Below are 22454 nucleotides of genomic sequence, written 5' to 3'. Positions count from 1 at the left end.
TGGTGAACACAGCACAGTCCACAAGTAATTATAAAACTACTTGCTCTCCGACCATGCCCTTCACGTTCTTTTTTCTAGATTTTTCCATTAATTAATTTTACTTCCATGGGCCCTTCACATGTGCATTATTTTATTTGAGTTATGTTCTTTATGGGAAATGTGCAGCTTACGTAAGATACATAAAGAAAGTAAGTAATTTATTTTGACGAAGAAAACACACTATCTAAATTAGGTAAGAAAATAATATGTATTACTTTCCTGATTTCCTCACAAAGTATAATGGTTTAAGGCAGAAACGTGCAAATTGACCTCTGATTCGGCCTCCAGGTTACTCAAAATCAGCCAGTGGCAAATTAATTTGATCACTTAAAGTTATTATTATATTATTATGATGAACTAATCAGCACTGCTGGTTGGGCCCCTCTATTCTGAGTTATGACCACGACCCTGGATCAACTAATTGCCATTTCTTCCACGTTTGTTTATTCCCTTTGTTTTTATCTACTTATATATTTGAATGAATAGGAATTCTATTTACTATTATTTTTTCCAATTACACTTACACGCAATTATTGATGTAAGGAAGCATTATTAGAAAAGTTACACAACCATGCCAATAGTCTTTGAGACCGTCGGATAAAAAATTTGTTGGAGGAACACGTTATTTAAACAAAATCTTATTGTACTGTATAGATATTACATTTTTTTTTAAATTTTATTTTGCAACAAAATACCAACTTCCCCCCCTCATATAATGAATAGGACATACTTCATAAAAATTCTTATTTTTCATGGTTGACATTTTTGTCGTACATACATAAATGAGACGTGTATAAGAATGCTGATAACAAATAGTGTTAAATTGCGTTATTTTTTGTTGTAGCATTATCCATAAGAACTGTGCTGGTCACAATTTTTGGGGTTAATGAGTATAAAATTGGCGTATGTTTTTTGTTGTAGCATTATCCATAACATTTTTTTGTTGTAGCATTATCCATAAATGAGCTAGCGTATGTTTTTTTATTCCTTGTCTGTAATTTATTTCTGCTGGTCACAATTTTTGGGGTTCAGATGGAAAAAAACTGGTACAGTTGGATGGGCAAAGTGCATCTTGCACCCAACATAGACAGAGAAAGAGACAGGAATATTCACAGCATAAGCCATAAAGCCCAACGGAACCTGAGAGAAAAAGATTGTCTCATTGTTTTTCGCAGTTAAAAACGTTTTTTCTGCATAAATTAAATTATAATAAATAGCAAATAATTAAATAAGCATACACGTTACGAATAAAATCAGAGAAGATTCGTCTTTTAAAGCTTCATCACGCTGAGCTGACACGGCTTTCTGGATCACTCACGTATTTCACGTTGTTGGCGTTGGTTTCAGAAAGTGGGGAAAGTAAAAACAAGTAATTAAAAAAAGGGTGGGGAAAGAATAATGGATGGTTGGGTAATTAGAAATCTGCGGGAGTTGAAGGTGGTTGAGGGATATAAAATCAGCTGCATGTAATGTAACTGTTAGTGTAAGTATGCGTTACTAAAAAGTGGTTGTGTGAGATAAGAAAGAACAAGTAGTGTGGTCAAGACTTGGTTGTTTGGATTGTGAAATCTCTGTGCATTGGAAGAGAAGATGTCGCAGATACCGAAGGAGCCGGAGCAGGTGATGAAGATGAGAGGAGGATGTGTGTTGGGAAAGAAAACGATTCTCAAGAGCGACCATTTCCCTGGTTGCCAGAACAAGCGTTTGTCGCCTCAGATCGATGGGGCTCCCAATTATCGCCAGGTAGCTAGGTTTTTTTCTTTCTTTCTTTCTTTCTTCACTTGTACTAACTGTTCTTGTTATCTTTAGGCATCTGACTCGTTGCATGTTCACGGTGTTGCCATTCCAACCGTTCATGGAATTCGGAATGTTCTCAATCACATTGGCGCTCGATTGAAAGTTCTCTGGATAAGCCTTCGTGAGGAACCGGTATTTTTTACTCTTTTTTTTTTTTTTTAACCTATACTCAAATTGAAGGAATTCAGGTTTTTAAAGTAGTCGTTATATGTATACTTAACTTTAGGATAAGTATTGTTAGTTGAAGTTTAACTCAGGTTCTGGCAGATGGGATGCTTAATGCCGTGTAAATAATATTCTCCTTCTCCGCTAAATTTTCACTCTCTTCCTTTGTTGGAATCAGCTTGCCTACATTAATGGCCGTCCCTTTGTTTTGCGTGACGTGGAGAGGCCATTCTCCAATCTTGAGTATACGGTATGTTATTGCTTACATTATTACAATTTGGGGATTAACTTGTTTTGGCTGAAATGAGTCCATTAACTTGTGTGGCATTCTGTACTTAATTAGGGAATTAATAGGGAAAGGGTTGAGCAAATGGAAGCTCGTTTGAAAGAAGACATCCTCGCGGAAGCTGCAAGGTATTTTGGTGGCTCTGCCCTGTGTTTGTCTTGAGCTTGTCCCGTGAATTCGTGGTTGTCTTTACTCTTCTGTATTAATCTTATTTGTGCATGGACATAACAGATATGGAAATAAGATTCTTGTGACTGATGAACTGCCAGATGGGCAGATGGTGGACCAATGGGAGCCGGTGTCATGTGATTCTGTGAAGACACCACTAGAGGTATGGCTGAAACTAGTGTAAAATGGGAGTGTGAGACTTATCAATCAATTTTCTGATAGAAATGCATCAAGGTTGTTTTCTTTGCTGTAGGTGTATGAGGAATTGCAAGTGGAGGGATATCTTGTTGATTATGAGCGTGTTCCTATAACTGATGAAAAATCACCAAAGGAATTGGATTTTGATATTCTGGTTAGTTCTTTTGTATGTATTTGGTATTACTTTCTGGATAATTATTCTTTTGATGCAATCAATGGGTTGGTGATGTAGTTTCCTTTTCTATTGCCTTGTCATTCAGCTGCTGCTGAACTATGCTTAACTATCCAGGACTCAAGGGTTTTTTTATTTGGTACTATAGTTATTAACGTAGAAAATCCATACTCTTCATTTTTTTATTTTAGGTTAATAAAATTTCTCAAGCTGATGTAAATACGGAGATAGTTTTTAATTGTCAAATGGGGCGTGGGCGAACTACAACTGGAATGGTCATTGCAACTTTGGTATACCTCAATCGAATTGGGGCCTCTGGTACTCTTCATTTATTTATTTATTCATTCAATTTTTCTGCTTTTATTGCTTATTTTCTTTTATATATGTTGTTGTTCATCCAAGAAATTTGAATGCAAGACTGATTTCTTTCACATTCAGCATCAGATTTGCGGCTATTTATTTTGCTGTTTAATGAAAAAACAAAGCATTATTCTTACTCCATTGTCATCAAGTTCAAATCATGGACTGTACAAGTGGAATTGCCATTAACGAAATATTTCATTTTTGTTATTACATAATAGGATTTCCAAGAAGCAATTCAATCGGTAGAATTTTTCAAAGTATGACCAATGTTGCTGATCATTTGCCTAACTCAGAAGAGGCAATTCGCAGAGGAGAGTATGCAGTCATAAGAAGCTTGATTCGGGTGTTAGAGGTATTGGCTTAAAAATTATAATTTAATATTTTTTTGTAAAATTAAAATATGTTCTTGTTGTCCTAATTATCAGATATGTTTCAGGGTGGTGTTGAGGGGAAAAGACAAGTTGACAAAGTCATTGACAAATGTGCTTCAATGCAGGTATATCTGTTTCTATTCTTTAATGATTCTAATACTGTGTTATTCAAAGATAAATTTTAAGTTGGTTGTTTGTACTGCTTCTTCTATTGTTGAATTTTTTCCTTGTATCCCGTGTTTTGAAATTTCATATCTTCTCCATACATGCCTCATTCAATCCTTGTCTTGCTTGAATTTTAGAATCTGCGTGAAGCAATTGCCACCTATCGCAATAGCATTTTGCGACAGCCTGATGAGATGAAAAGGGAGGCATCACTATCTTTTTTTGTGGAGTACCTGGAGAGATACTACTTTTTAATATGTTTTGCTGTGTACATTCATTCAGAAAGGGCTGCACTCCGTTCTAATACTGCTGATCACTGTAGTTTTGCTGACTGGATGAGAGCAAGGCCGGAACTCTACAGCATTATTCGCAGGTTAAAAATTTAATAAGTGTGGGAAGCCTTTGTTTTTTTAAGTCTTATTAATTTCTCTTCATTAGGTCCATGGATTATCACTCATATTTATTGAGCCAAATTGATTTTAGCTAGTGAATCATTTTGGGCCAAGTATATCTAGAAAAGAAAAGTTTATATTCATAAATGTTACTGAACTTAGCTTGCTTCTACTTTTAAGTATAATCTTCACTTATATGGTTTGGGGTCCTGATTGCTCTTGTACCTTGGTACTGGTGAAAGAAATCCTTGGGTTTATTTAATCAATTATCTTTAGTTTACAACACGGTTTATTTATGTGCTTAGCTGGGACACTAGATTGGCATTAATTTCTGACAGTGATTATCTCTGGTTTTGAATTATGGTGATGCTTAGGTAAGTAAAAAAGCTTATTGTGTGGCTTGAAGACAGATTCTTTAAGGCAGCCAAATTTAAACTTGGCTGTGGCTTTAATTCTCTCAAATAAAATGGCATGGTACTTATTTTATTATTGATTTAGACATGCTGTGATTCCATTCGACCTTTTTACCCTGAAAAGCATATCCCTTTTGTCCCATCACTATTTTTTCTTTACATCAGTGATCCAGAAAGAGGCACCTAGGACTTGACTCCATTTGTGTTATCTACTATGCTTGCAGTTTATAGCAATTTTCATTAGATGGTGCTGGATATCTTTGTTGATCTAATATTCACCCTGGACATATTTTTTCATCGTATAATTGGACCGTTTTTACCAATTGGATTTTGTTGAGATCCCACATCAACTATAGATGTGGTCGAAGTAGAGATTATAAAGGCTTGGGCCATCCTCACCTCATGAGCTAGCTTTTGGGGTCGAGTTTGGCTCAATCCAAGTACAAGCGATTTCTATTATAATTTAATTTATTAATTTGCTTGATCTTATGCCTATTAACATTTGGCATGACTAATAACAATTAGCATTGCAGGTTACTCAGGAGAGATCCAATGGGTGCACTTGGATATTCAAGTTTGAAACCATCTTTAAAGAAGATAGCTGAATCTACTGATGGCCGCCCTTCTGAGATGGGTGTGGTTGCTGCCTTGAGAAAGGGTGAGGTTCTTGGTAGTCAAACTGTTCTCAAAAGTGATCACTGTCCCGGATGTCAAAACCCAAGTTTACCTGAGAGAGTGGATGGTGCTCCTAATTTCCGAGAAGTTCCTGGATTTCCAGTTTATGGAGTGGCAAATCCAACCATTGATGGTATTCGATCTGTCATTCGAAGGATTGGTAGCTCCAAAGGTGGACGCCCAATACTTTGGCATAATATGAGAGAAGAGCCTGTTATTTACATCAATGGGAAACCATTTGTTCTTCGTGAAGTTGAAAGGCCATACAAAAACATGCTGGAATACACAGTAAAGATCACTTTTAACATATCCTTTTAATCAATTTTGAGTTAAGGAATGGGGGTTGTAAACTAGATGTTGATGTTAGAATGATTGGCTTTTTGTTTTAACCTGCTAGATCATATACCACCAATTTGCTTTCCCAATTTTTCCATTACTCTGTCAATAGGATGTTTAGTTAACAAATTAGTAGTGATTGGTAGCAGGAACCATACTCCAAAAAGAATATGGTGGTCTAATTGTGATAAAATTGTATCTAGATGAGCAGGGTGAGACAGGCAACGAGATCTGTGTTTGCAGTGCTTTGCACAAAATGTGATCCATGGAGTCAATCTCACCTAGTAGGATAACCGGATAAGGCTATTGTTGTTGTAGTAGCAGCAGTGTCTTCTAGGGTAGCAAAGGATATCTGTTTCACTCTAAAGTATAATATTAGTTGAAATAAAGTATTAAAGTATTAAACCACACTCCAAAAAGAATAAAGTGGTCTAATTGTGAGAAAAAGTGTGGTGAGACAGGAAACTAGATTTGTGTTTACAGTGCTTTTTGTTGTTTTGTAGTAGTAGCAGTGTCTTCTAGGGTAGCAAAGGGATATCTGTTTCACTCTGAAGTTTAATATACTTGAGATAAAGTATTAAAGCCACAAAGTTAATAATCTATTGGATGAATATTGTCAAGGAATATGTTCATGTCTAAAACCTTAATCTGTTAAGTGGAGACCAAGGAATATTTTTATGTCTAACAAATATTATCTGATCCATTAAAAGTCAGTGCAAATTATCTGGTCCATGCCCCTATACTTTGTCTGATGCAGGTCAGGGGATGTGTTAATATATAAATAATCAACAAATGCTGAAGTAGATATAAAATGAAGCTTATCTCTTATGTTGAAATTAATATACCATTAGAGGTCTCTTTGAATTTCTTGTTAATTTGGAAATTTGTCCCCGATTGTTGGTGAATTGGAAATTGTAATTTGTTCTTTCAGGGCATTGGCCGTGACAGAGTGGAGAAAATGGAAGCTCGATTAAAAGAGGATATCCTGCGGGAAGCTAAACAGTATGGTGGTGCCATAATGGTTATTCATGAAACGGATGATAAGCATATATTTGATGCTTGGGAGGATGTTACCTCTGATGTGATTCAAACCCCACTTGAAGTTTTCAAAAGTCTGGAAGCTGAGGGGTTCCCCATTAAGTATGCACGTATGCCCATCACTGATGGAAAAGCTCCTAAAAGCTCTGATTTTGACACTTTGGCAAATAATATTGCTTCTGCTGCAAAGGACACTGCTTTTGTTTTCAATTGTCAGGTACTTTCTTAATCTTTTATATTATGCTGTAGTTTTTTATGACCTTGTTCATTTTGTGTTTGTCTACTAGTTCTTGTCTTTGTTTTCCATATCCATTTCTTACTGTTGTTATTGATATAATAGATGGGTAGGGGCAGGACAAGCACTGGTACTGTCATAGCTTGCCTTGTGAAACTTCGAATTGATTATGGTAGGCCCATTAAAATACTGGGTGGTGATGTGACCCATGAAGAATCAGACTGTGGTTCTTCAAGTGGAGATGAAACTGGGGGTTATGTCAATACATTATCCTCCAATACATTGCAAAGAAAGACAGACGATGAACAAAATCGTGCTTTTGGTATAAATGACATCCTTCTGTTATGGAAGATAACAACATTATTTGATAATGGTGTTGAATGCCGAGAAGCCTTAGATGCTATTATTGATAGATGTTCTGCACTTCAAAACATTCGTCAAGCAGTCTTACAGTATAGAAAAGTATTCAATCAACAGCATGTCGAGCCAAGGGTAAGGAGGGTGGCGTTAAATCGTGGTGCTGAGTACTTGGAGCGGTACTTTCGTCTAATTGCTTTTGCAGCATATCTTGGAAGTGAAGCATTTGATGGATTTTGTGGACAAGGAGAATCCAGAATGACGTTTAAGGTTTGGTTGCATCAGAGGCCAGAGGTGCAGGCTATGAAATGGAGTATCAGATTAAGACCAGGGCGATTTTTCACTGTCCCTGTAAATGTTTTTCTACCTTTCTACTTGCAGTATCATTTGCCCCCAATTTGAAGCAAAATTGATTCAATAATGTCAATTTAAATTGTAGGAAGACTTGAGAGAACCACAAGAGTCTCAGCATGGTGATGCAGTGATGGAGACCATTGTCAAGGCCAGAAACGGTTCTGTTTTGGGGAAAGGCTCCATACTGAAAATGTATTTCTTTCCTGGTCAGAGAACTTCCAGTCACATACAAATACATGGTGCACCTCATGTTTACAAGGTATGTTTGCTTATGCCAGTACTACTAAAGAAACTAACTTATAAAATTTGTGATGCCAGAGGGTAAGGCTAGATGTCCAGTGTTGACCTACAGGATCAACCAATTGTAGGTAGAATTAGCATCTTTTACATGTTTTTTGTGCAGATTATTTGGAGAAAACTATTGTCTGTGGACCTAGATTGCACAAATGATCAAGTAGAATACATTGTGTTACCATTAGTTGATAATTTTGTATTTAGTTTATTTTTCTTCCACTCATTTTGTTTTCTAGTGTTTTTTTTAAACTTTTCACACGCATAGAACCCATATTGCAATAGTTGTACATATAACTAATTTTAGCATATATTTATAATTTTAAAACTAGTAATATTATAATTTATATTAGCAATAAATTTTAATTTAAAAAAGATTTTTTTAATGCAATTATGACATCAGTGTTAGTCAGTTGGGACTGCTGACTGTATACAAATAATGACCAATGACCTTTGGTTGCGACTTGCAAGAACTGGCAAAGAATCCAAATGATGAAATGAAACATCATGACTTGCTTACAATAGCTTGCTTTATTATTTTGGTGTTGAAGGACTTTCAGAACTTTTTTTTTTATTATATTCCAGTTCTTACTTTTCTTCTTTGTAATAATGAAAGAGCTTTATCTTATGTTTTTATCAATAATGTGGTTGACTGTGAGAATATCATTATCTAATACTTCACTTTTTCAGGTTGATGAATACCCTGTGTATTGCATGGCAACTCCAACCATCTCTGGTGCCAAGGAGATGCTAGACTATTTGGGTGCTAAGCCTAAACCTTCCCTCACTGCTCAAAAAGCTATATTGACCGATCTGAGAGAAGAAGCAGTTGTTTATATCAATTATACTCCCTTTGTCCTGAGGGAGTTAAATAAACCAGTTAATACACTCAAGTATGTAGGAATTACTGGTCCTGTGGTGAGTCTTCTTTACTATAATTTTTGTTAGAAGTTGGTATATTTTGCAAAATTAATTTGTTGCCCAACTCATGTAACTACAATGCAGGTGGAACACATGGAAGCACGGCTAAAAGAAGATATACTAGCTGAGATTAGGCAGTCTGGTGGGCGAATGCTATTACACCGTGAAGAATATAACCCCTCAACAAATGAGTCAGGTGTGGTTGGATACTGGGAAAATATTCGAGCAGATGACGTGAAGACACCTGCAGAAGTTTATTCTGCTCTTAAAGATGATGGATATGATATTGTCTACCAGAGGATACCTTTAACAAGAGAGAGACATGCTTTGGCCTCTGACATTGATGCAATACAGTATTGTCAAGATGAGTAAGTGTCTCCTACTTTGCAGTATATAGGTCTTCTAAAGTTTGCTGACATTTTTGTTCTTGCCCTGTTTGCATCATTTATAATTTGGGATTTAATAATATGTAGTACGTAGAATATTCAATACATAAAATATTTACTTAGAATCATAACCAACCTATAATTTCTAATAATTTGAGGGCCTTGCTTTTTCTCTGAAATGTAGTCATGGGGTTCTTGTTACAATTTGCTTATATAGTACTATATTCTTTTGTAAAGTTGATTCTTTAGATCTCTGAACTGGACTGAATAATCAAACATTTTGCTAAGAATTTTTAAGTTAAAACCATAAAAGATTCATACTATTCAATAAATGTATAATAGTCCCATGCAAGGCACAGGCTTCATACAATGCCAATACTGATATAAATCTGTCTGGCTAATCAATACGTGCCAACCACTCATCCTTTTGATTCCTGCCCTATGTTCTTCATTTGTTCTGAGTCCGTATCCTTATTGTCTAGAAACTGTAATCCCACAATGTTAATCTTATTCTTTGTTTGAATATAGCAATGTACTTCTAAACTCTTGCTTTATTGTAGCTCTGCAGGTAGTTACCTTTTTGTATCACACACAGGCTTTGGTGGAGTCGCGTATGCAATGGCCATAATCTGTATCAGACTTGATGCTGGATCCAAAGTCTCACAGCCATTATTCGGTCCTCATATAGATGCCGTGACTGAAGAGGACTTGCCTTCTCAAACTTCTAATGAAATGGCACTTAGTATGGGTGACTATCGTGACATTTTGAACCTTACAAGGGTCCTCATACATGGTCCCCAGAGCAAAGCAGATGTTGACATTGTCATTGAAAGGTTATTAGGAAATTTTTTATTAGAAGCTTTACAAACCATATATTATTACCTTTAGAAATACATATTGTCGGGTGAGAGGGTTACCTTTGGAAATATATTATGTACCATTGGGGAATTTTGATCTGGTCACTTAGCTTTAGTTATTGGCTTTTCATTGAAGATACTGAAATTTTCTACTTTTTCAATAGATGTGCAGGCGCAGGGCATATACGAGAAGATATTCTTTATTATAATAGAGAATTTGAGAAGTTCATAGATGATGATGACGAGGAACGTGGGTATCTTATGGACATGGGTATCAAGGCTTTGAGGTAAATTTACTTGTCTCACCTATAGGAATGTCTCTCCTATATTTTATAGGAATGGTATTGATATATTTTCTATTTTTCTCTAAAAAATATGTGGAGAATGCATCATACCCTCGTGGATGTTGCCATGTTGGTGCTTATGTATGTAGTCAGGGGGTGGGGGTCTATCGACACTAATACTAATGCAATTAGACATTTACACCACTAATTAATATGTAGAAAATGATTTTGATTAGTCTAATTCTAGAATTATAGCTAATTATTATGTAGATCTTACATGTTAAATTTTAGAATTTTAAAAATATTATTACTCAATCAATAATTTATTTCTTTGAAAAGTAATTTATACATTAATTTAGTGAAATACATTTTGGTAGAGTAAGAAACAAAGTTACATCGTTCAAACTTTCTGTTCAGCAATGAATTTGTGAGAATTTATCTTATAAGAAGTTACTCGTTGGTGTAAGATGATTGACTTTGATTTACAATCTCTTTTTTTTCACACATGCATTGTCAATTTAACCTACCAACCATTAATATCTATCATGTTGATTTTTCCTTACAAGCCTAATTTTGAAAAGAAAAAAGTACATAATCATTGAATTTTGTGAGGCAGCAGTCATCGCATAAAAAATTAGTAACCATGTACAGCTAGCTGCTTTTGCTGTACATCACTGGTGAGTGTTGGTGTAAGATTATGTTGGACATGTACCATTTTGTTGTGTAACCATTTCTGTTTCCCCCCCATCTGCAGGCGATATTTTTTCCTTATCACATTCAGATCGTATCTCTACTGCACCTCTCCTGCCAATACGGAATTTGCAGCATGGATGGATGCAAGACCAGAACTTGGTCATCTATGTAACAATCTAAGAATTGATAAATAATATGGCAATGTTTATAATAATGTTGTCAGTGTTCAGTGGGCATTTGTAGTTACAATTTGCGCCACCTATTCCTCATGCTGCACAATACCTTATCTTTGCTACAAAGCCTCACGTGTAGTAGACTATGCACACATGCTACTTCGTAAACCGCTATTATCTCAGGCGAGCAGCATCCTGCACTCAGTTTCTGTCTAGCTTTGTCTGTCATGAGAGGCTGACACTCACACAAGGCATGAATGTTGGTGAACCGAAGTGTTCATCGGAGACCTGTAAGGCAGTAGGTTACACTGCTGAGGAATGTTATAGTATCTCTTCCAAAGGTTGTATTTCTATTTGTTTGTTTTGGAGGGTTTGTAAAGGATGAAATGTAGTGATTCGATAGGATGGGAAGAGATATCTTTCTAGTGAAAGGGAGGGAGGAAGGTTCCCTATTTCTGTAAACCCTTACCCATGTTTCATTAATGTCCTTAAGAATTTAGTTACTTCACTCAAATTCAATTGTATTTTTGAATTTTATTTCCCTTTATCGAAGAAGTTGATTCTCTCTTGGCTTAATATAGTTAAGGAGAATATCCATGCCGGTTAAGCCCATTAGCCGGTTTATCACGTGTTCTTCTCGTTGATCTTAACTAGTCAGTTCTTGCTTTCTGTATTTCTGTTATATCAGTTCATTTTTGTGAAGCTTTTTATTGGAAAGGAAATGCTTGTTGCACATCATGCATCTCATTCATCAGCTCAGTAGTATGAGGTCGCATAGTCAGAGTCCCGGTGAGTAGAAATTCTCGCAAGGCTAACTTACTAATCTCATGGTGGGACTCTTGGATACGTTCGATGATCTGTGTATGGATAACATTATCTAATGTATCTAAAAAGAAACATTATCTAAAAAATATTATTCAAGGGTGAGAACGGATTGGTTTGCATTTTTAATCTCTTTGTATTGATTTGCATTTTTTTCTTGTTTAGGTCTCCAATCCAAACTAACCTATCATCAATTCACATCGAGTAATTGGATTTATATTATTAAAATATTTTTTTGAAAATAAATCGATAAAAAGAAAATTAATAATAGGAAATTGTTCTTAAATCACTATTAAATTAAATTATCAAATCAATCCGTAAGTCACGACAACCAAGAGCTCAAAATAGAACTAAATTTACAAAGATATTATCATTATCATTTTTAATATAAATATATAAATAAATAAGATAATCATAAATCAAAATCTGATATTCAAGCCGAATTGATCAAATTTATAGTTTTTCAATTTAAACCACACTAATGATCCAGATTTTACAGTTTGGATTCAGTTATCAAAGTGATCAAGATGAGTTTTACCGTGCAAAAGTGAAATACTTTTGCATGATAAGAAAGTTTTATAGAGCATTGGATATTATTAGACTTAAAATCTATGAGTGATGATTTTATTTATTTTTCTTTTTTTCCAATTTATTCCTGTGGAAACCCCTTTGATGATCTCTCCTCTCCTTCAGAAGACCTAGTCTGTTTCTCTCCACCTCCCTCGCCGGCGGCAAACCACACTAATGCCAACAACACCATAATGGGGTTGATTGAAACAAAATTGAATGATTTCCTCCGTTCCGATGGCTACCTCGCAGATTATTTGGGTGTGTCTGTGTTTGTGTTTTTTTCTGCAGATTATTGAAATTTGCAAAATTACTTTCTATGTTTTAATTCAAATATAGCCTTGAGTCAGACACAGAAAATCATTATACGATGGAGAAGATGGAATTTCGTTGCCATGGTTGAAGTTGAAGGAAAGAAGGTAGCGTTGGGTTACAGAATAATATGAGCGTCATTTATCTTTCCAAGATATTTTATTTTAAAAAGATTCTCTCTTCTCTGGAAAAAGATGAGCATCATTTTGTGATTTTTAATTTTTTTGGGGAAGTGTTTTTTGAAAACTAAAGATATTAAAAAAATATATGAAGAATATAAAATTAATTCCTACATAAAAAAGCATATCAGAAAAACTACAATCCAGGCATGGTGTTGACATGTTATATTGCTAGTATTTTTTAAATGACGTATCACGTAATGACCTGCAATCCTGCTAACTATGCTCACTCTTTCGTGGACAAAATTAAAAAAGCAACGATGGGGTTGAAATTGAATCTACTTTCTCGATTTCTGTTGGTTCATTTGAACTGATAAATTCGAAGCAAAATTAGAAATAGGCAGAATGGACATGACACTTTTTGATTCTTATGTTATGAAATATCAATCAATTTTATGACGATTAATCTTTATTAGTAAATTTGATTAATCATAAAATTATTTTCTCTCAAATATTTTTTTTTCATCCACAAAATTAAAATTCAAAACTTTGATTAAGAGGATGGAGCCCAATATTATTGGGCCAACCATTGTTCACTAATGACACTTTAAGTTAACCATTAACAAATTGGTGTCATCATTGCAATGCGACTTGCTGTAAACCTTTCTCTACCTATCTAGCTAGAGGAAGTTGTAAATTGCTAGTATTTGATTGATTCGAAAAGCATTTACCTTAATTAACGGTTAAATTTATTAGACCAAAAAACCTTAAAACAGGAGGGAAACAGCGTACATGATCTGACAAAAACAGCGTGCATTTGGGAATAAGGATGCAGTTTTAGCTTTTAGTGTGGCATAAGCTGCTTGAGAATCTTTAGAAACTTATAGCTCGGTTTGTGTTGTGTAAGAGATTTTCTGATCCGAATGAAAAGGAAAAAAAAAAAAAAGTGTTGGTTTGAAGCTATCAACTATTAAGCCATTCCTTGCTCTACCTCGAGGGAAACCCACCTTCCTTTAGTTCTTTTTAAATATATTTCATAAAAACATGATATGATACCCAACAAGACATATATGCTGCTGCTCTAATTTCCCCCCCTTTTCCTCTTCCCTTGTACTTGTACATTGCTTAAACAGAAGGGTCTTCTGACATTTGTATTTCCATTTATACACATTCCTTATTAAAAATGTACTATGTGTTTTTGGCACATTTCTATTTCCATTTAAACACATTCCTTTCAATTGTTTTTTTAATATTTTAGATAATCTAGCTGAATTAGTTCTGTCTAGTGCTATTAAACTTTGACTTCAAATAATAATCTGATTGCTCAACTGCTTGAGGGAAGAATCAAATAAGACGGTTGTCATAGTGTATAGCAATTTAGAAAATGATGGTGGCAAGTGAGCTACAAGGATTTTCCATGTCCCTGGGTTCAAAGAAGCCATCCTTTTACCGTGACATGAATCTGTCTTCCTCATTCACTGGTAGCAGAGTGAACTTACTTCATTCAAAGAACGTAGCATCTGGTTTTCCTCAAGGAAAATTCTTTAGTGTTACGCAGAGAAATACAACCAGAAGATTTTTGGCTACTTCTACTCTTGCAGATGTTGCAAATGACTTTATGGTAACTTATACCTTTCATTTTGCTTCCCGAATTATGTCTTCGTTTGTGTTAATGTTATGATATACTTCATGTTTCCATGAACAGTTTCTGCTCCATTGAAAGCGTTGGACTTGTTTATCCTGATCTTGAATTCGAACTTGATTACTGATTATTGACTTAGTTTTTACCTGGTTTCTTAAAAGTATTCATAGTCATGGAGAGCTATCATAATTAAGTTATATTCTTTTAGACGCATTACACTCACATGCCCTGAGGTTTAATGAAATTTGAATACCCCCTCCCTTATTTGAAATTACTTTGACATTATTCGATCTACATAATCACATAAGAAATTAGGAGAGGTTTGTATTAACAGGAAGGATATATTTTGTTATATTGTTATATAAATTAAGGGAAATTTGTGTAGGTCAAGAAGAGGGAGGGATGAGGGAAATTTTGTTAAATTATGTGAGTGTAATTTGCTCTATTCTTTTTAACCAGGATATGAGGACTTGTACATTGAATATGAATTTACCTAGATAGTATTGCATTTCAGGCCCTTCAATCACCAATACTTACAGGAAGAGAAGCCAGCCCAAAGACTGTTGCATCGATCATATTAGGTGGTGGAGCTGGAACTCGTCTATTCCCCCTTACTCAAAGAAGGGCTAAACCTGCTGTAAGTTATTAACTTCACTAATCTGTGTGTATCTTTTATGTTATTCCAGGCCTAGGCTTAAGTTCATTCATCTGTGTATGTCTTTTTATGTTCTGCATGTCATGTTATGCTCCTCAGGTGCCATTTGGAGGATGCTATAGGCTGGTGGACATACCAATGAGTAATTGTATTAACAGTGGAATTAACAAAATCTACGTCCTTACACAATTTAATTCTCAGTCCCTAAATCGCCACATTGCTCAAACATATAATTTGGGAGGCTGCATCAACTTTGGAGGTGGTTTTGTTGAGGTACAGTATTGTATATTATTTTTATTATATTTTACCTACCTTTCAAGTTATGTCTCAGGCTAGACACTTATTGACATGGTATACACAAACTAAAGAGTTTGATTTCTATGCACCGTTTACATTGTCAACCAATCATAAATTATGTTATGTAAAAATCAACAAATTTATCACATGACAATTTGTGATTGGATAAGGATAACAGTGAAAAATCACTTTACATTGTCAATGCATAAATTTTATTCTTAATTAAAAGTTTGTTATGATAGGTATTGGCAGCAACTCAGACACCTGGGGAATCAGGAAAGAAGTGGTTTCAGGGTACAGCGGATGCTGTGAGACAATTTCTTTGGTTGTTTGAGGTATTATACCATTTCTTTGGTTGTTTAAGAAGGATTCATGTCATTCTTGCATTTGCAAAACTAATTTGCGTTTGTGGGACTTGAATAGGATGCTGATCATAAAAATATAGAAAACATTCTGATATTGTGTGGTGATCAGCTATATCGAATGGATTACATGGAAATTGTACAGGTTAGTATTAGCTGTTAATTTGTTGATTTTTTCTGATTCACTTACTGTGAATATTTCACCTGAGAACTGATCTAATACCTGCAGAAGCACATTAATTCATGTGCTGATATATCAGTATCTTGTCTCCCAGTGGATGGCAGGTATTCTATGTTGAGTTTCCTCTACTACATTATGATTATACATATTTTGTTTCTGAAGTATTTATATTTTCTTCCTTTTTACCTGTAGTCGGGCTTCTGATTTTGGATTAGTGAAGGTTGACGAAAGAGGACAGATACGCCAGTTCCTTGAAAAACCCAAGGGCGAATTGTTAAGATCTATGGTTGTTCCTTTTCCAATTTCCTCTTAAAAAGATTGAGTAATAATCTACTACAGTTATCAATCTGAAATCACCTGTTTCTGATTGAAGTACTTGTTCTCATAGCATGTAGATACAAGTATTTTTGGACTATCAGCTCAAGAAGCAAGGAAATTTCCATACATTGCATCAATGGGTATATATGTGTTTAAAATAGATGTTCTACGAAAAGTTCTCAGGTAATTCATTCACTTATCTGCGCTTTGTATTTTCCATGTTGGTTCTTATTCCCCCATTTATAGTAGAACTATCAGTTTTTGTAGTAGGAGGTGATTCTGTGAAGGTAGTGAAGTAACTGTGTCCTTCCCTCTGTGCAATAACTAATGAAGGTGATATGATCTATTTTGCATCAGCACACAAATATACAGAATGTGCTCGGGTGTTGCTCATATATATATGAAGTTCCATGAATCTGTTTTATCTGGCATCTGTTAGAGGAAAATGAAAACTTGAAGCATGAGGGATTCTGTGTGTAAAGTGAATAAATGCTTCACCAACCTGATCCTGTCATATTGTGGCAGTGAAAATGTAGAGGTTGTAAATAAGATGACAGAAACTTGGAAGTTCCAAAAGTTCGGAGGTAATAGGCAAGGCAAGGAGGCAGTCCAACCTTTCCCTCCTTAAATTAGTTGCTCATTATTTTACTACCACTACTGAGTTGACAAGATTTTCCTAATCTATCTTGGCAACATCTGGAAACTGCACATATTTTTCCCTCCTTAAATGAAGGAAATGTGATGTTCAAGGCATGAATTCTTAGTTGCCACTTGTCGCTCCCAAGAGAAAGTGAGAGACTCTAATTGAAATTAAGAACAAAAATATAACCAAGTCTTGTTCTACTAGGCAAGGTTGGTTACCTTACCTGGATCCAACACTGGCATTAGGCCTATGGAAGACAAACTTAAAATGAATAATTAACTTGTGGTCAATACTTTTTCGATTGGTTGGATTTTCATCGTTTCATGCGTTACACTGTCGATTATAGAAAGCTTTGGATTAACATAGGAACATAGGAAGGTTTTTAAATTTTTAACTCAAATAAAAAATTAAATGTGGTGTGGTTTTCATTTTTCTTTGATGACAAATTCGCAGGGGCTGTTATCCTAACGCAAATGATTTTGGATCTGAGGTCATTCCAATGGCTGCAAAAGATTTTAATGTCCAGGTAATTGCACAAAGTAAAAACTACTAAAGTTATACAAATTATTCTAGCGGAAGGATTTTGCCTAATATTCATCTGTCAATATAGTTTTTGATGAATGCATTGAGCTATTATATTCTCTTTTTTATTGTAAATAATCAAGACTGGCCTTTGCATTTAATCGCAGGCATGTCTTTTCAATGGTTATTGGGAAGATATTGGGACTATAAAATCTTTCTTTGATGCGAACTTGGCTCTTATGGACCAGGTAGGTCTTTTACCATTTAGAAGTTATAGGTCTCAGTCAGAAAACTGAATCCACTGAGTTTACACAAGCTGCAATTTATTGTTCTTCCATGTTGAAGCGGCCCAAGTTTCAGTTGTATGACCAGTCCAAGCCTATTTTTACTTGTCCTCGGTTCCTACCACCAACTAAAATGGAGAAGTGTGAGGTAAAACTGTTAAATTTAGTCCACAAAACTAACTTCTGTGATTCTGACAGAGCCTAATGAGACTGCAATAACTTCAATTGTAGGTAATTAACTCTTTGATTTCAGATGGTTGCTTTTTAAAAGAGTGCACAGTTGAACATTCCATTGTGGGAATCCGATCAAGACTTGATTCAGGAGTGCAGCTAAAGGTAACCTTTATCAGGAGTAAAGTGTTATCTTGTATATTTCCCTTCCTTTATTCTTTGTCAAATGTATGGGAATGAGTGTTTTCTGTTCAGCTTCTCTTAACCTGAAATGAAGCCATATTAATCATATTTACTATTACTTCACAGGATACCATGATAATGGGTGCTGACTATTACCAAACAGAGGCTGAAATAGCTTCTCTTTTAGCAGCGGGAAATGTTCCAATAGGCATTGGAAAAAATACCAAAATTGTGTAAGAATTCTGAAAATTGAAAATGCTTGGTCATATTTTCACATTATACAGCCTAATGCATGAACAAATTTACATGGTGCTGAATTTTACTAGCCATTAGATTGGCATGCCTTCAACACGTGTTTACACATATGGACATAAAATGATGAAAATTGAAAGCAATAAACAATTTTCTAAAATAGAAATATAGTAGGAAGGATTCATATCATATATCTATGTGGAGTTTTACAACTGTTTCCATCTCTCCTGTTATGTCTTTTTTCTCAGTTACTGCATGCTAGTCTATTTTTTATGACTCTTGTACTAAGAATTGTATGCAGGAATTGTATAATTGACAAAAACGCAAGAATTGGAAACAGCGTAATTATTGCAAACAAAGACGTAAGTAATAACTTGTAGAAGTTTCTCTACTTTCTCCAGCCATTTTTCTTTTGGAAGTTATTTGTTGTTCTTACTCTTCTTGTTTTCAAAAATGGGGCAAATGGTTTTTTTGTTCAATTGGCAAATGAGATGTTAGTTGTGATTTTTTTGAATAAATGAGAAGATTTGTGTCACACCAAGATTAGTATAGATACATAGCTATTCTTTTGATAATTATTGCTCTTCCATGTAAAAAAAAAAAAAAAAAACTCATGACAAATAATAAATCAAAGTTGGGCCTTAAATTTTTTAAACATATATAACTATTATAATGAAAATAATCTCATGTCCACTTTTCTAATGGACATTTTTATCCCAAAAATTATAAACTTTTAATTTCAGTTACATCTTTTCAATTTTATTTTAACTTTCAATTTCATTTCAGTTACATATTCTCAAATAGGTTACACCAACTACATATGCATTTAGTATTTTCAGTCCAGGCATTGCACGAAGTGCCTGTTTTTGCCCTAGTATCAATTACTATGGAGTGTTTTCAAAATTAACTATAAAATATTTGACATATCCATTTAGAACAGTTTACCATCGTATTTTGATTATATTTAAGTGACAATTGTACTTGGGATGCAGAATGTGCAGGAAGCAGACAAACCAACAGATGGGTTTTATATTCGATCAGGAATCACTGTGGTGTTAAAAGACTCTGTAATAAGCAATGATACAATCATTTAATGATTGATGCGAGGTGGTGGTGGCAAAATACAACATCAAAGAGTATAAAATTTTACGGCCCTAAAAATAAGGGCTCAAGTATAAATTTTTGAATATTTAATCATGAGAATCAAGAATATACACAACATTTTTTGTTGGCTCATCCAACCGAGAGGGCTACAAAATTGTGCGGGAAATCAAATTCTTTTCATAGCTTTATTATTTATATTGCTGTTATTAGCCAAAATAGTTAAAAATGAGTTGAGTTTATCTGCAAGATTGAATATTACTTTTGGAATAAGAGAAATATAGCCACTAGCCTCAAGAATAAAGTGTATTTTACACTAAGAGTGTCAGGTATGTTCCGTTGTTCAAGAATCAAGGACATGAATTATAATAAAAGAAAAAATGTCAACACCAGCTAATCTTGATTCTTCAACTTTAAATTCATTTCAAAATTAAGCTTGTAAAGTCCGTCTGTTTCTTATCAGTTTTCTAATCTAGATTGCGGGGTACAGTTCTATCAAGATCAATGTTCTAACAATTTATTATCATTTCTTGATTGTCCTAATTTTTCATATATGCGAGTCTATATTTATTCTTCAAATTTTACTAGACTATTCACCTTTGAGATTTAGTACATGTAAGATGCTTATGTCTTATGATCATGATGGAGTCTATGATTTGGGAAAGGAACAATATCACTTGGGGAAACTGATTTTAGCATACAAACTCGATGTTAACATATTCTTAACAACATATATATGCTCGATCAACCCTTGTCGTCTTTAGGAACTCACTATAAAAGTGGTAAGTTGTCATTATGCCTATATTATCTTATGACAAATGGAGAAGTTTGAAACTGACATCATTTTTTGTTGTTGTTGAATATAACCTAAAATACATTTTTCTCTTCTTTTTTTTCCATTTTCAACCGAATAAAAGATAAAAAGTTTTATTAAGTTTATTTTCTCAAAACAATTTAAGTTATTATCTTTAATTTTAATTTTTAATAATCTTCTTGGATAATCATTCATATATTTTTTTCTTTATATTATTATTATTTTTTTACTTTTTTTGTCATTGAATTTTGTCCACTTTTAGTTCTCTCATTAAAATGTACAGTTTTCATTTTACATTTTATCTTATCCATTTTTGGCCCATATTATTAATAAATCATATTTTGTACATGAAGATATATGAATTTTTTGGGTAAATTGTTCTATGTTTCTATCATCAAGAGCTTCAAAATCTTTTTTTTTTTTACCGTGCTAACAACTTATTACAATTTATTGATTGTTCATTACAAACATTCCAATGCTTTCATGTTTGTACCTTGCACATATGGTTCATAACTCTTAATATGCAACATCCATTTCTCCAATAAACCTATATATATCCATTCATTAATTGAATATTTTTCACCCATATAACTCCTTTATCCTTATTTTAGCATTTTTTTTTTCCAACTTACCCATAACACCTTTCCCTCTTCACTTTTCCCCGGAAAGGTTCCCATCGTTTTTTCTCTATCAGCCACAAAATTTTCTTTGAAGCTTTATACATTAATAACACATTTGTGCTAAACACCACTACATTTAACAAGACAACCTCCCTCTAAATGGGGAAAAAAATGCATATTGCTATTCCAAGTTAAAAATAATCTTCTACGCATAATATCCACCATTGGCTTCCATGTTATTACATATTTAGGATTGAGATCCTTTAGAGTCCTTGGATACTTGAATGTTTTCATGGAATCTTAACATTCAAACAATCAATCATATCTTCAAAGTTGAAACCAACATGCATTAGTATTAATCACTATTAACTAACTTGAATGCTCCCCTACAATCTTACCTTTCAAACAATCAATCATATAATCTAAGTTCAAACCAACCTGCGCATCAATATTAATTCTTATTAACTAACTTTTACTGAAGTTAACCTTGAAGCCCCAAACTAATTGAAAATAATAAAAAGATGTTAATAATATCACTTAAATCACACTTTTTTTTACTAATGTGATTGTCGATTTACACTTTCAAAAATTTATTTGATATTTTTTCAGCGTGTCAAGTGTTAATGTGACAATGCCTTCTAAATTCAAGAACTAAAGCAACAATTTGCTCCTTTTATTGCTTTAATATTTTATTTGGTTGCATCACAAAACAGAATGGTGCATTTGCATGTTGTGGATACAATGACTCAATATTTTCAATCTCCCCACCACATATTCATCTCCTTTGCATTTTCAATTAACTTGTGAAGACCTTTTTCTCCACCTTTAATTTGGAAGAGACTTCCATTTACCAAAACAGAAACCCAAGCATACTGTATAAATGGATCCATTTCATTTATCATAAAAGTACATTTTCTTCATCATTTGCATTAGAAAATCTTGCTTGACTAAGTTATATGTCTAAAAATCCTCCTTTAACATTTCAAAAGGTTTTCTTGCCACTCTTGCATCAAGATTACTTTTTTAGCGGAAACCATATCCATCACGTGCCTACCTCAATAAATGCAATTTGATTCATTTCACCACCATGTCTAATCACTTTACAAAGTCCATTTATAATTTTTTTTACAATATTTTGTACGTACTTCCAATCCGATGGATGAGGTATATTTATACATAGATTATTAACTACTATTGAACAATTATTGTCCCAATTATCTTCGTATGACATATAATTAAGTGTTATTTTTTTAAATGGAAAAATTAAATGAATATTACAATGAAATTAAATTGGATCATGAACATGAATGTGGTGTTTCAAAACTATCTAATGTTTTTTTTTATATAATCTTCAACTTTTACTAGACTATCCACCTTTGAAATTAACACCACATGGTGCATTTGTCTTTTTCACAATATTCTCTTTGACACAAAAATCATGCAAAAATTCAACACACTAT

At 34.0% G+C, this 22454-nt stretch overlaps 2 protein-coding genes across 3 annotated transcripts; both read left to right on the top strand.

The window, feature by feature from the left end:
- The first annotated feature begins 1140 nt into the window (after window positions 1-1140).
- Window positions 1141-11756, top strand: LOC100806263 (paladin). 2 transcript variants are annotated; one of them, XM_003520731.5, is made up of 19 exons: window positions 1160-1782; window positions 1849-1968; window positions 2180-2251; window positions 2345-2415; window positions 2519-2618; window positions 2709-2807; window positions 3017-3143; window positions 3407-3540; window positions 3625-3684; window positions 3862-4097; window positions 5063-5492; window positions 6472-6795; window positions 6919-7521; window positions 7610-7783; window positions 8506-8733; window positions 8821-9104; window positions 9683-9955; window positions 10144-10266; window positions 11018-11756. In XM_003520731.5, exons 1-19 carry the CDS (start codon window positions 1630-1632, stop codon window positions 11148-11150), a joined length of 3744 nt encoding a protein of 1247 aa, XP_003520779.1. In that variant the 5' UTR covers window positions 1160-1629; the 3' UTR covers window positions 11151-11756. The 2 variants fall into 2 exon arrangements, with proteins under 2 accessions (XP_014629461.1, XP_003520779.1); XM_014773975.3 differs by lacking the exons at window positions 10144-10266; window positions 11018-11756 and having other exon boundaries at window positions 1141-1782; window positions 9691-9830.
- Window positions 11757-13687: 1931 nt separating this feature from the next.
- Window positions 13688-19971, top strand: LOC100805739 (glucose-1-phosphate adenylyltransferase large subunit 1). Its single transcript, XM_003520730.5, has 15 exons — window positions 13688-14570; window positions 15106-15228; window positions 15346-15519; window positions 15786-15878; window positions 15967-16050; window positions 16135-16190; window positions 16279-16372; window positions 16475-16587; window positions 17501-17573; window positions 17737-17817; window positions 17915-18001; window positions 18085-18189; window positions 18334-18440; window positions 18761-18821; window positions 19452-19971. Exons 1-15 carry the CDS (start codon window positions 14334-14336, stop codon window positions 19551-19553), a joined length of 1590 nt encoding a protein of 529 aa, XP_003520778.2. The 5' UTR covers window positions 13688-14333; the 3' UTR covers window positions 19554-19971.
- The last annotated feature ends 2483 nt before the right edge of the window (window positions 19972-22454 follow it).

This window comes from Glycine max, chromosome 3 (genome assembly GCF_000004515.6).
Source record: "Glycine max cultivar Williams 82 chromosome 3, Glycine_max_v4.0, whole genome shotgun sequence".
Taxonomy (NCBI): domain Eukaryota; kingdom Viridiplantae; phylum Streptophyta; class Magnoliopsida; order Fabales; family Fabaceae; genus Glycine; species Glycine max.
This window is presented reverse-complemented; position numbering and strand designations above follow the sequence as displayed.

Bases quoted from the DNA above. Each gene is read 5' to 3' on its own strand.
- LOC100806263 (XM_003520731.5), top strand. From the start codon at position 1,630: ATGTCGCAGATACCGAAGGAGCCGGAGCAGGTGATGAAGATGAGAGGA. The intron at 1,783-1,848 runs GTAGCTAGGTTT...TGTTATCTTTAG, and splicing joins GGGCTCCCAATTATCGCCAG to GCATCTGACTCGTTGCATGT. The intron at 8,734-8,820 runs GTGAGTCTTCTT...ACTACAATGCAG, and splicing joins TAGGAATTACTGGTCCTGTG to GTGGAACACATGGAAGCACG.
- LOC100805739 (XM_003520730.5), top strand. From the start codon at position 14,334: ATGATGGTGGCAAGTGAGCTACAAGGATTTTCCATGTCCCTGGGTTCA. The intron at 14,571-15,105 runs GTAACTTATACC...ATTGCATTTCAG, and splicing joins ATGTTGCAAATGACTTTATG to GCCCTTCAATCACCAATACT. The intron at 15,520-15,785 runs GTACAGTATTGT...TTGTTATGATAG, and splicing joins TTGGAGGTGGTTTTGTTGAG to GTATTGGCAGCAACTCAGAC.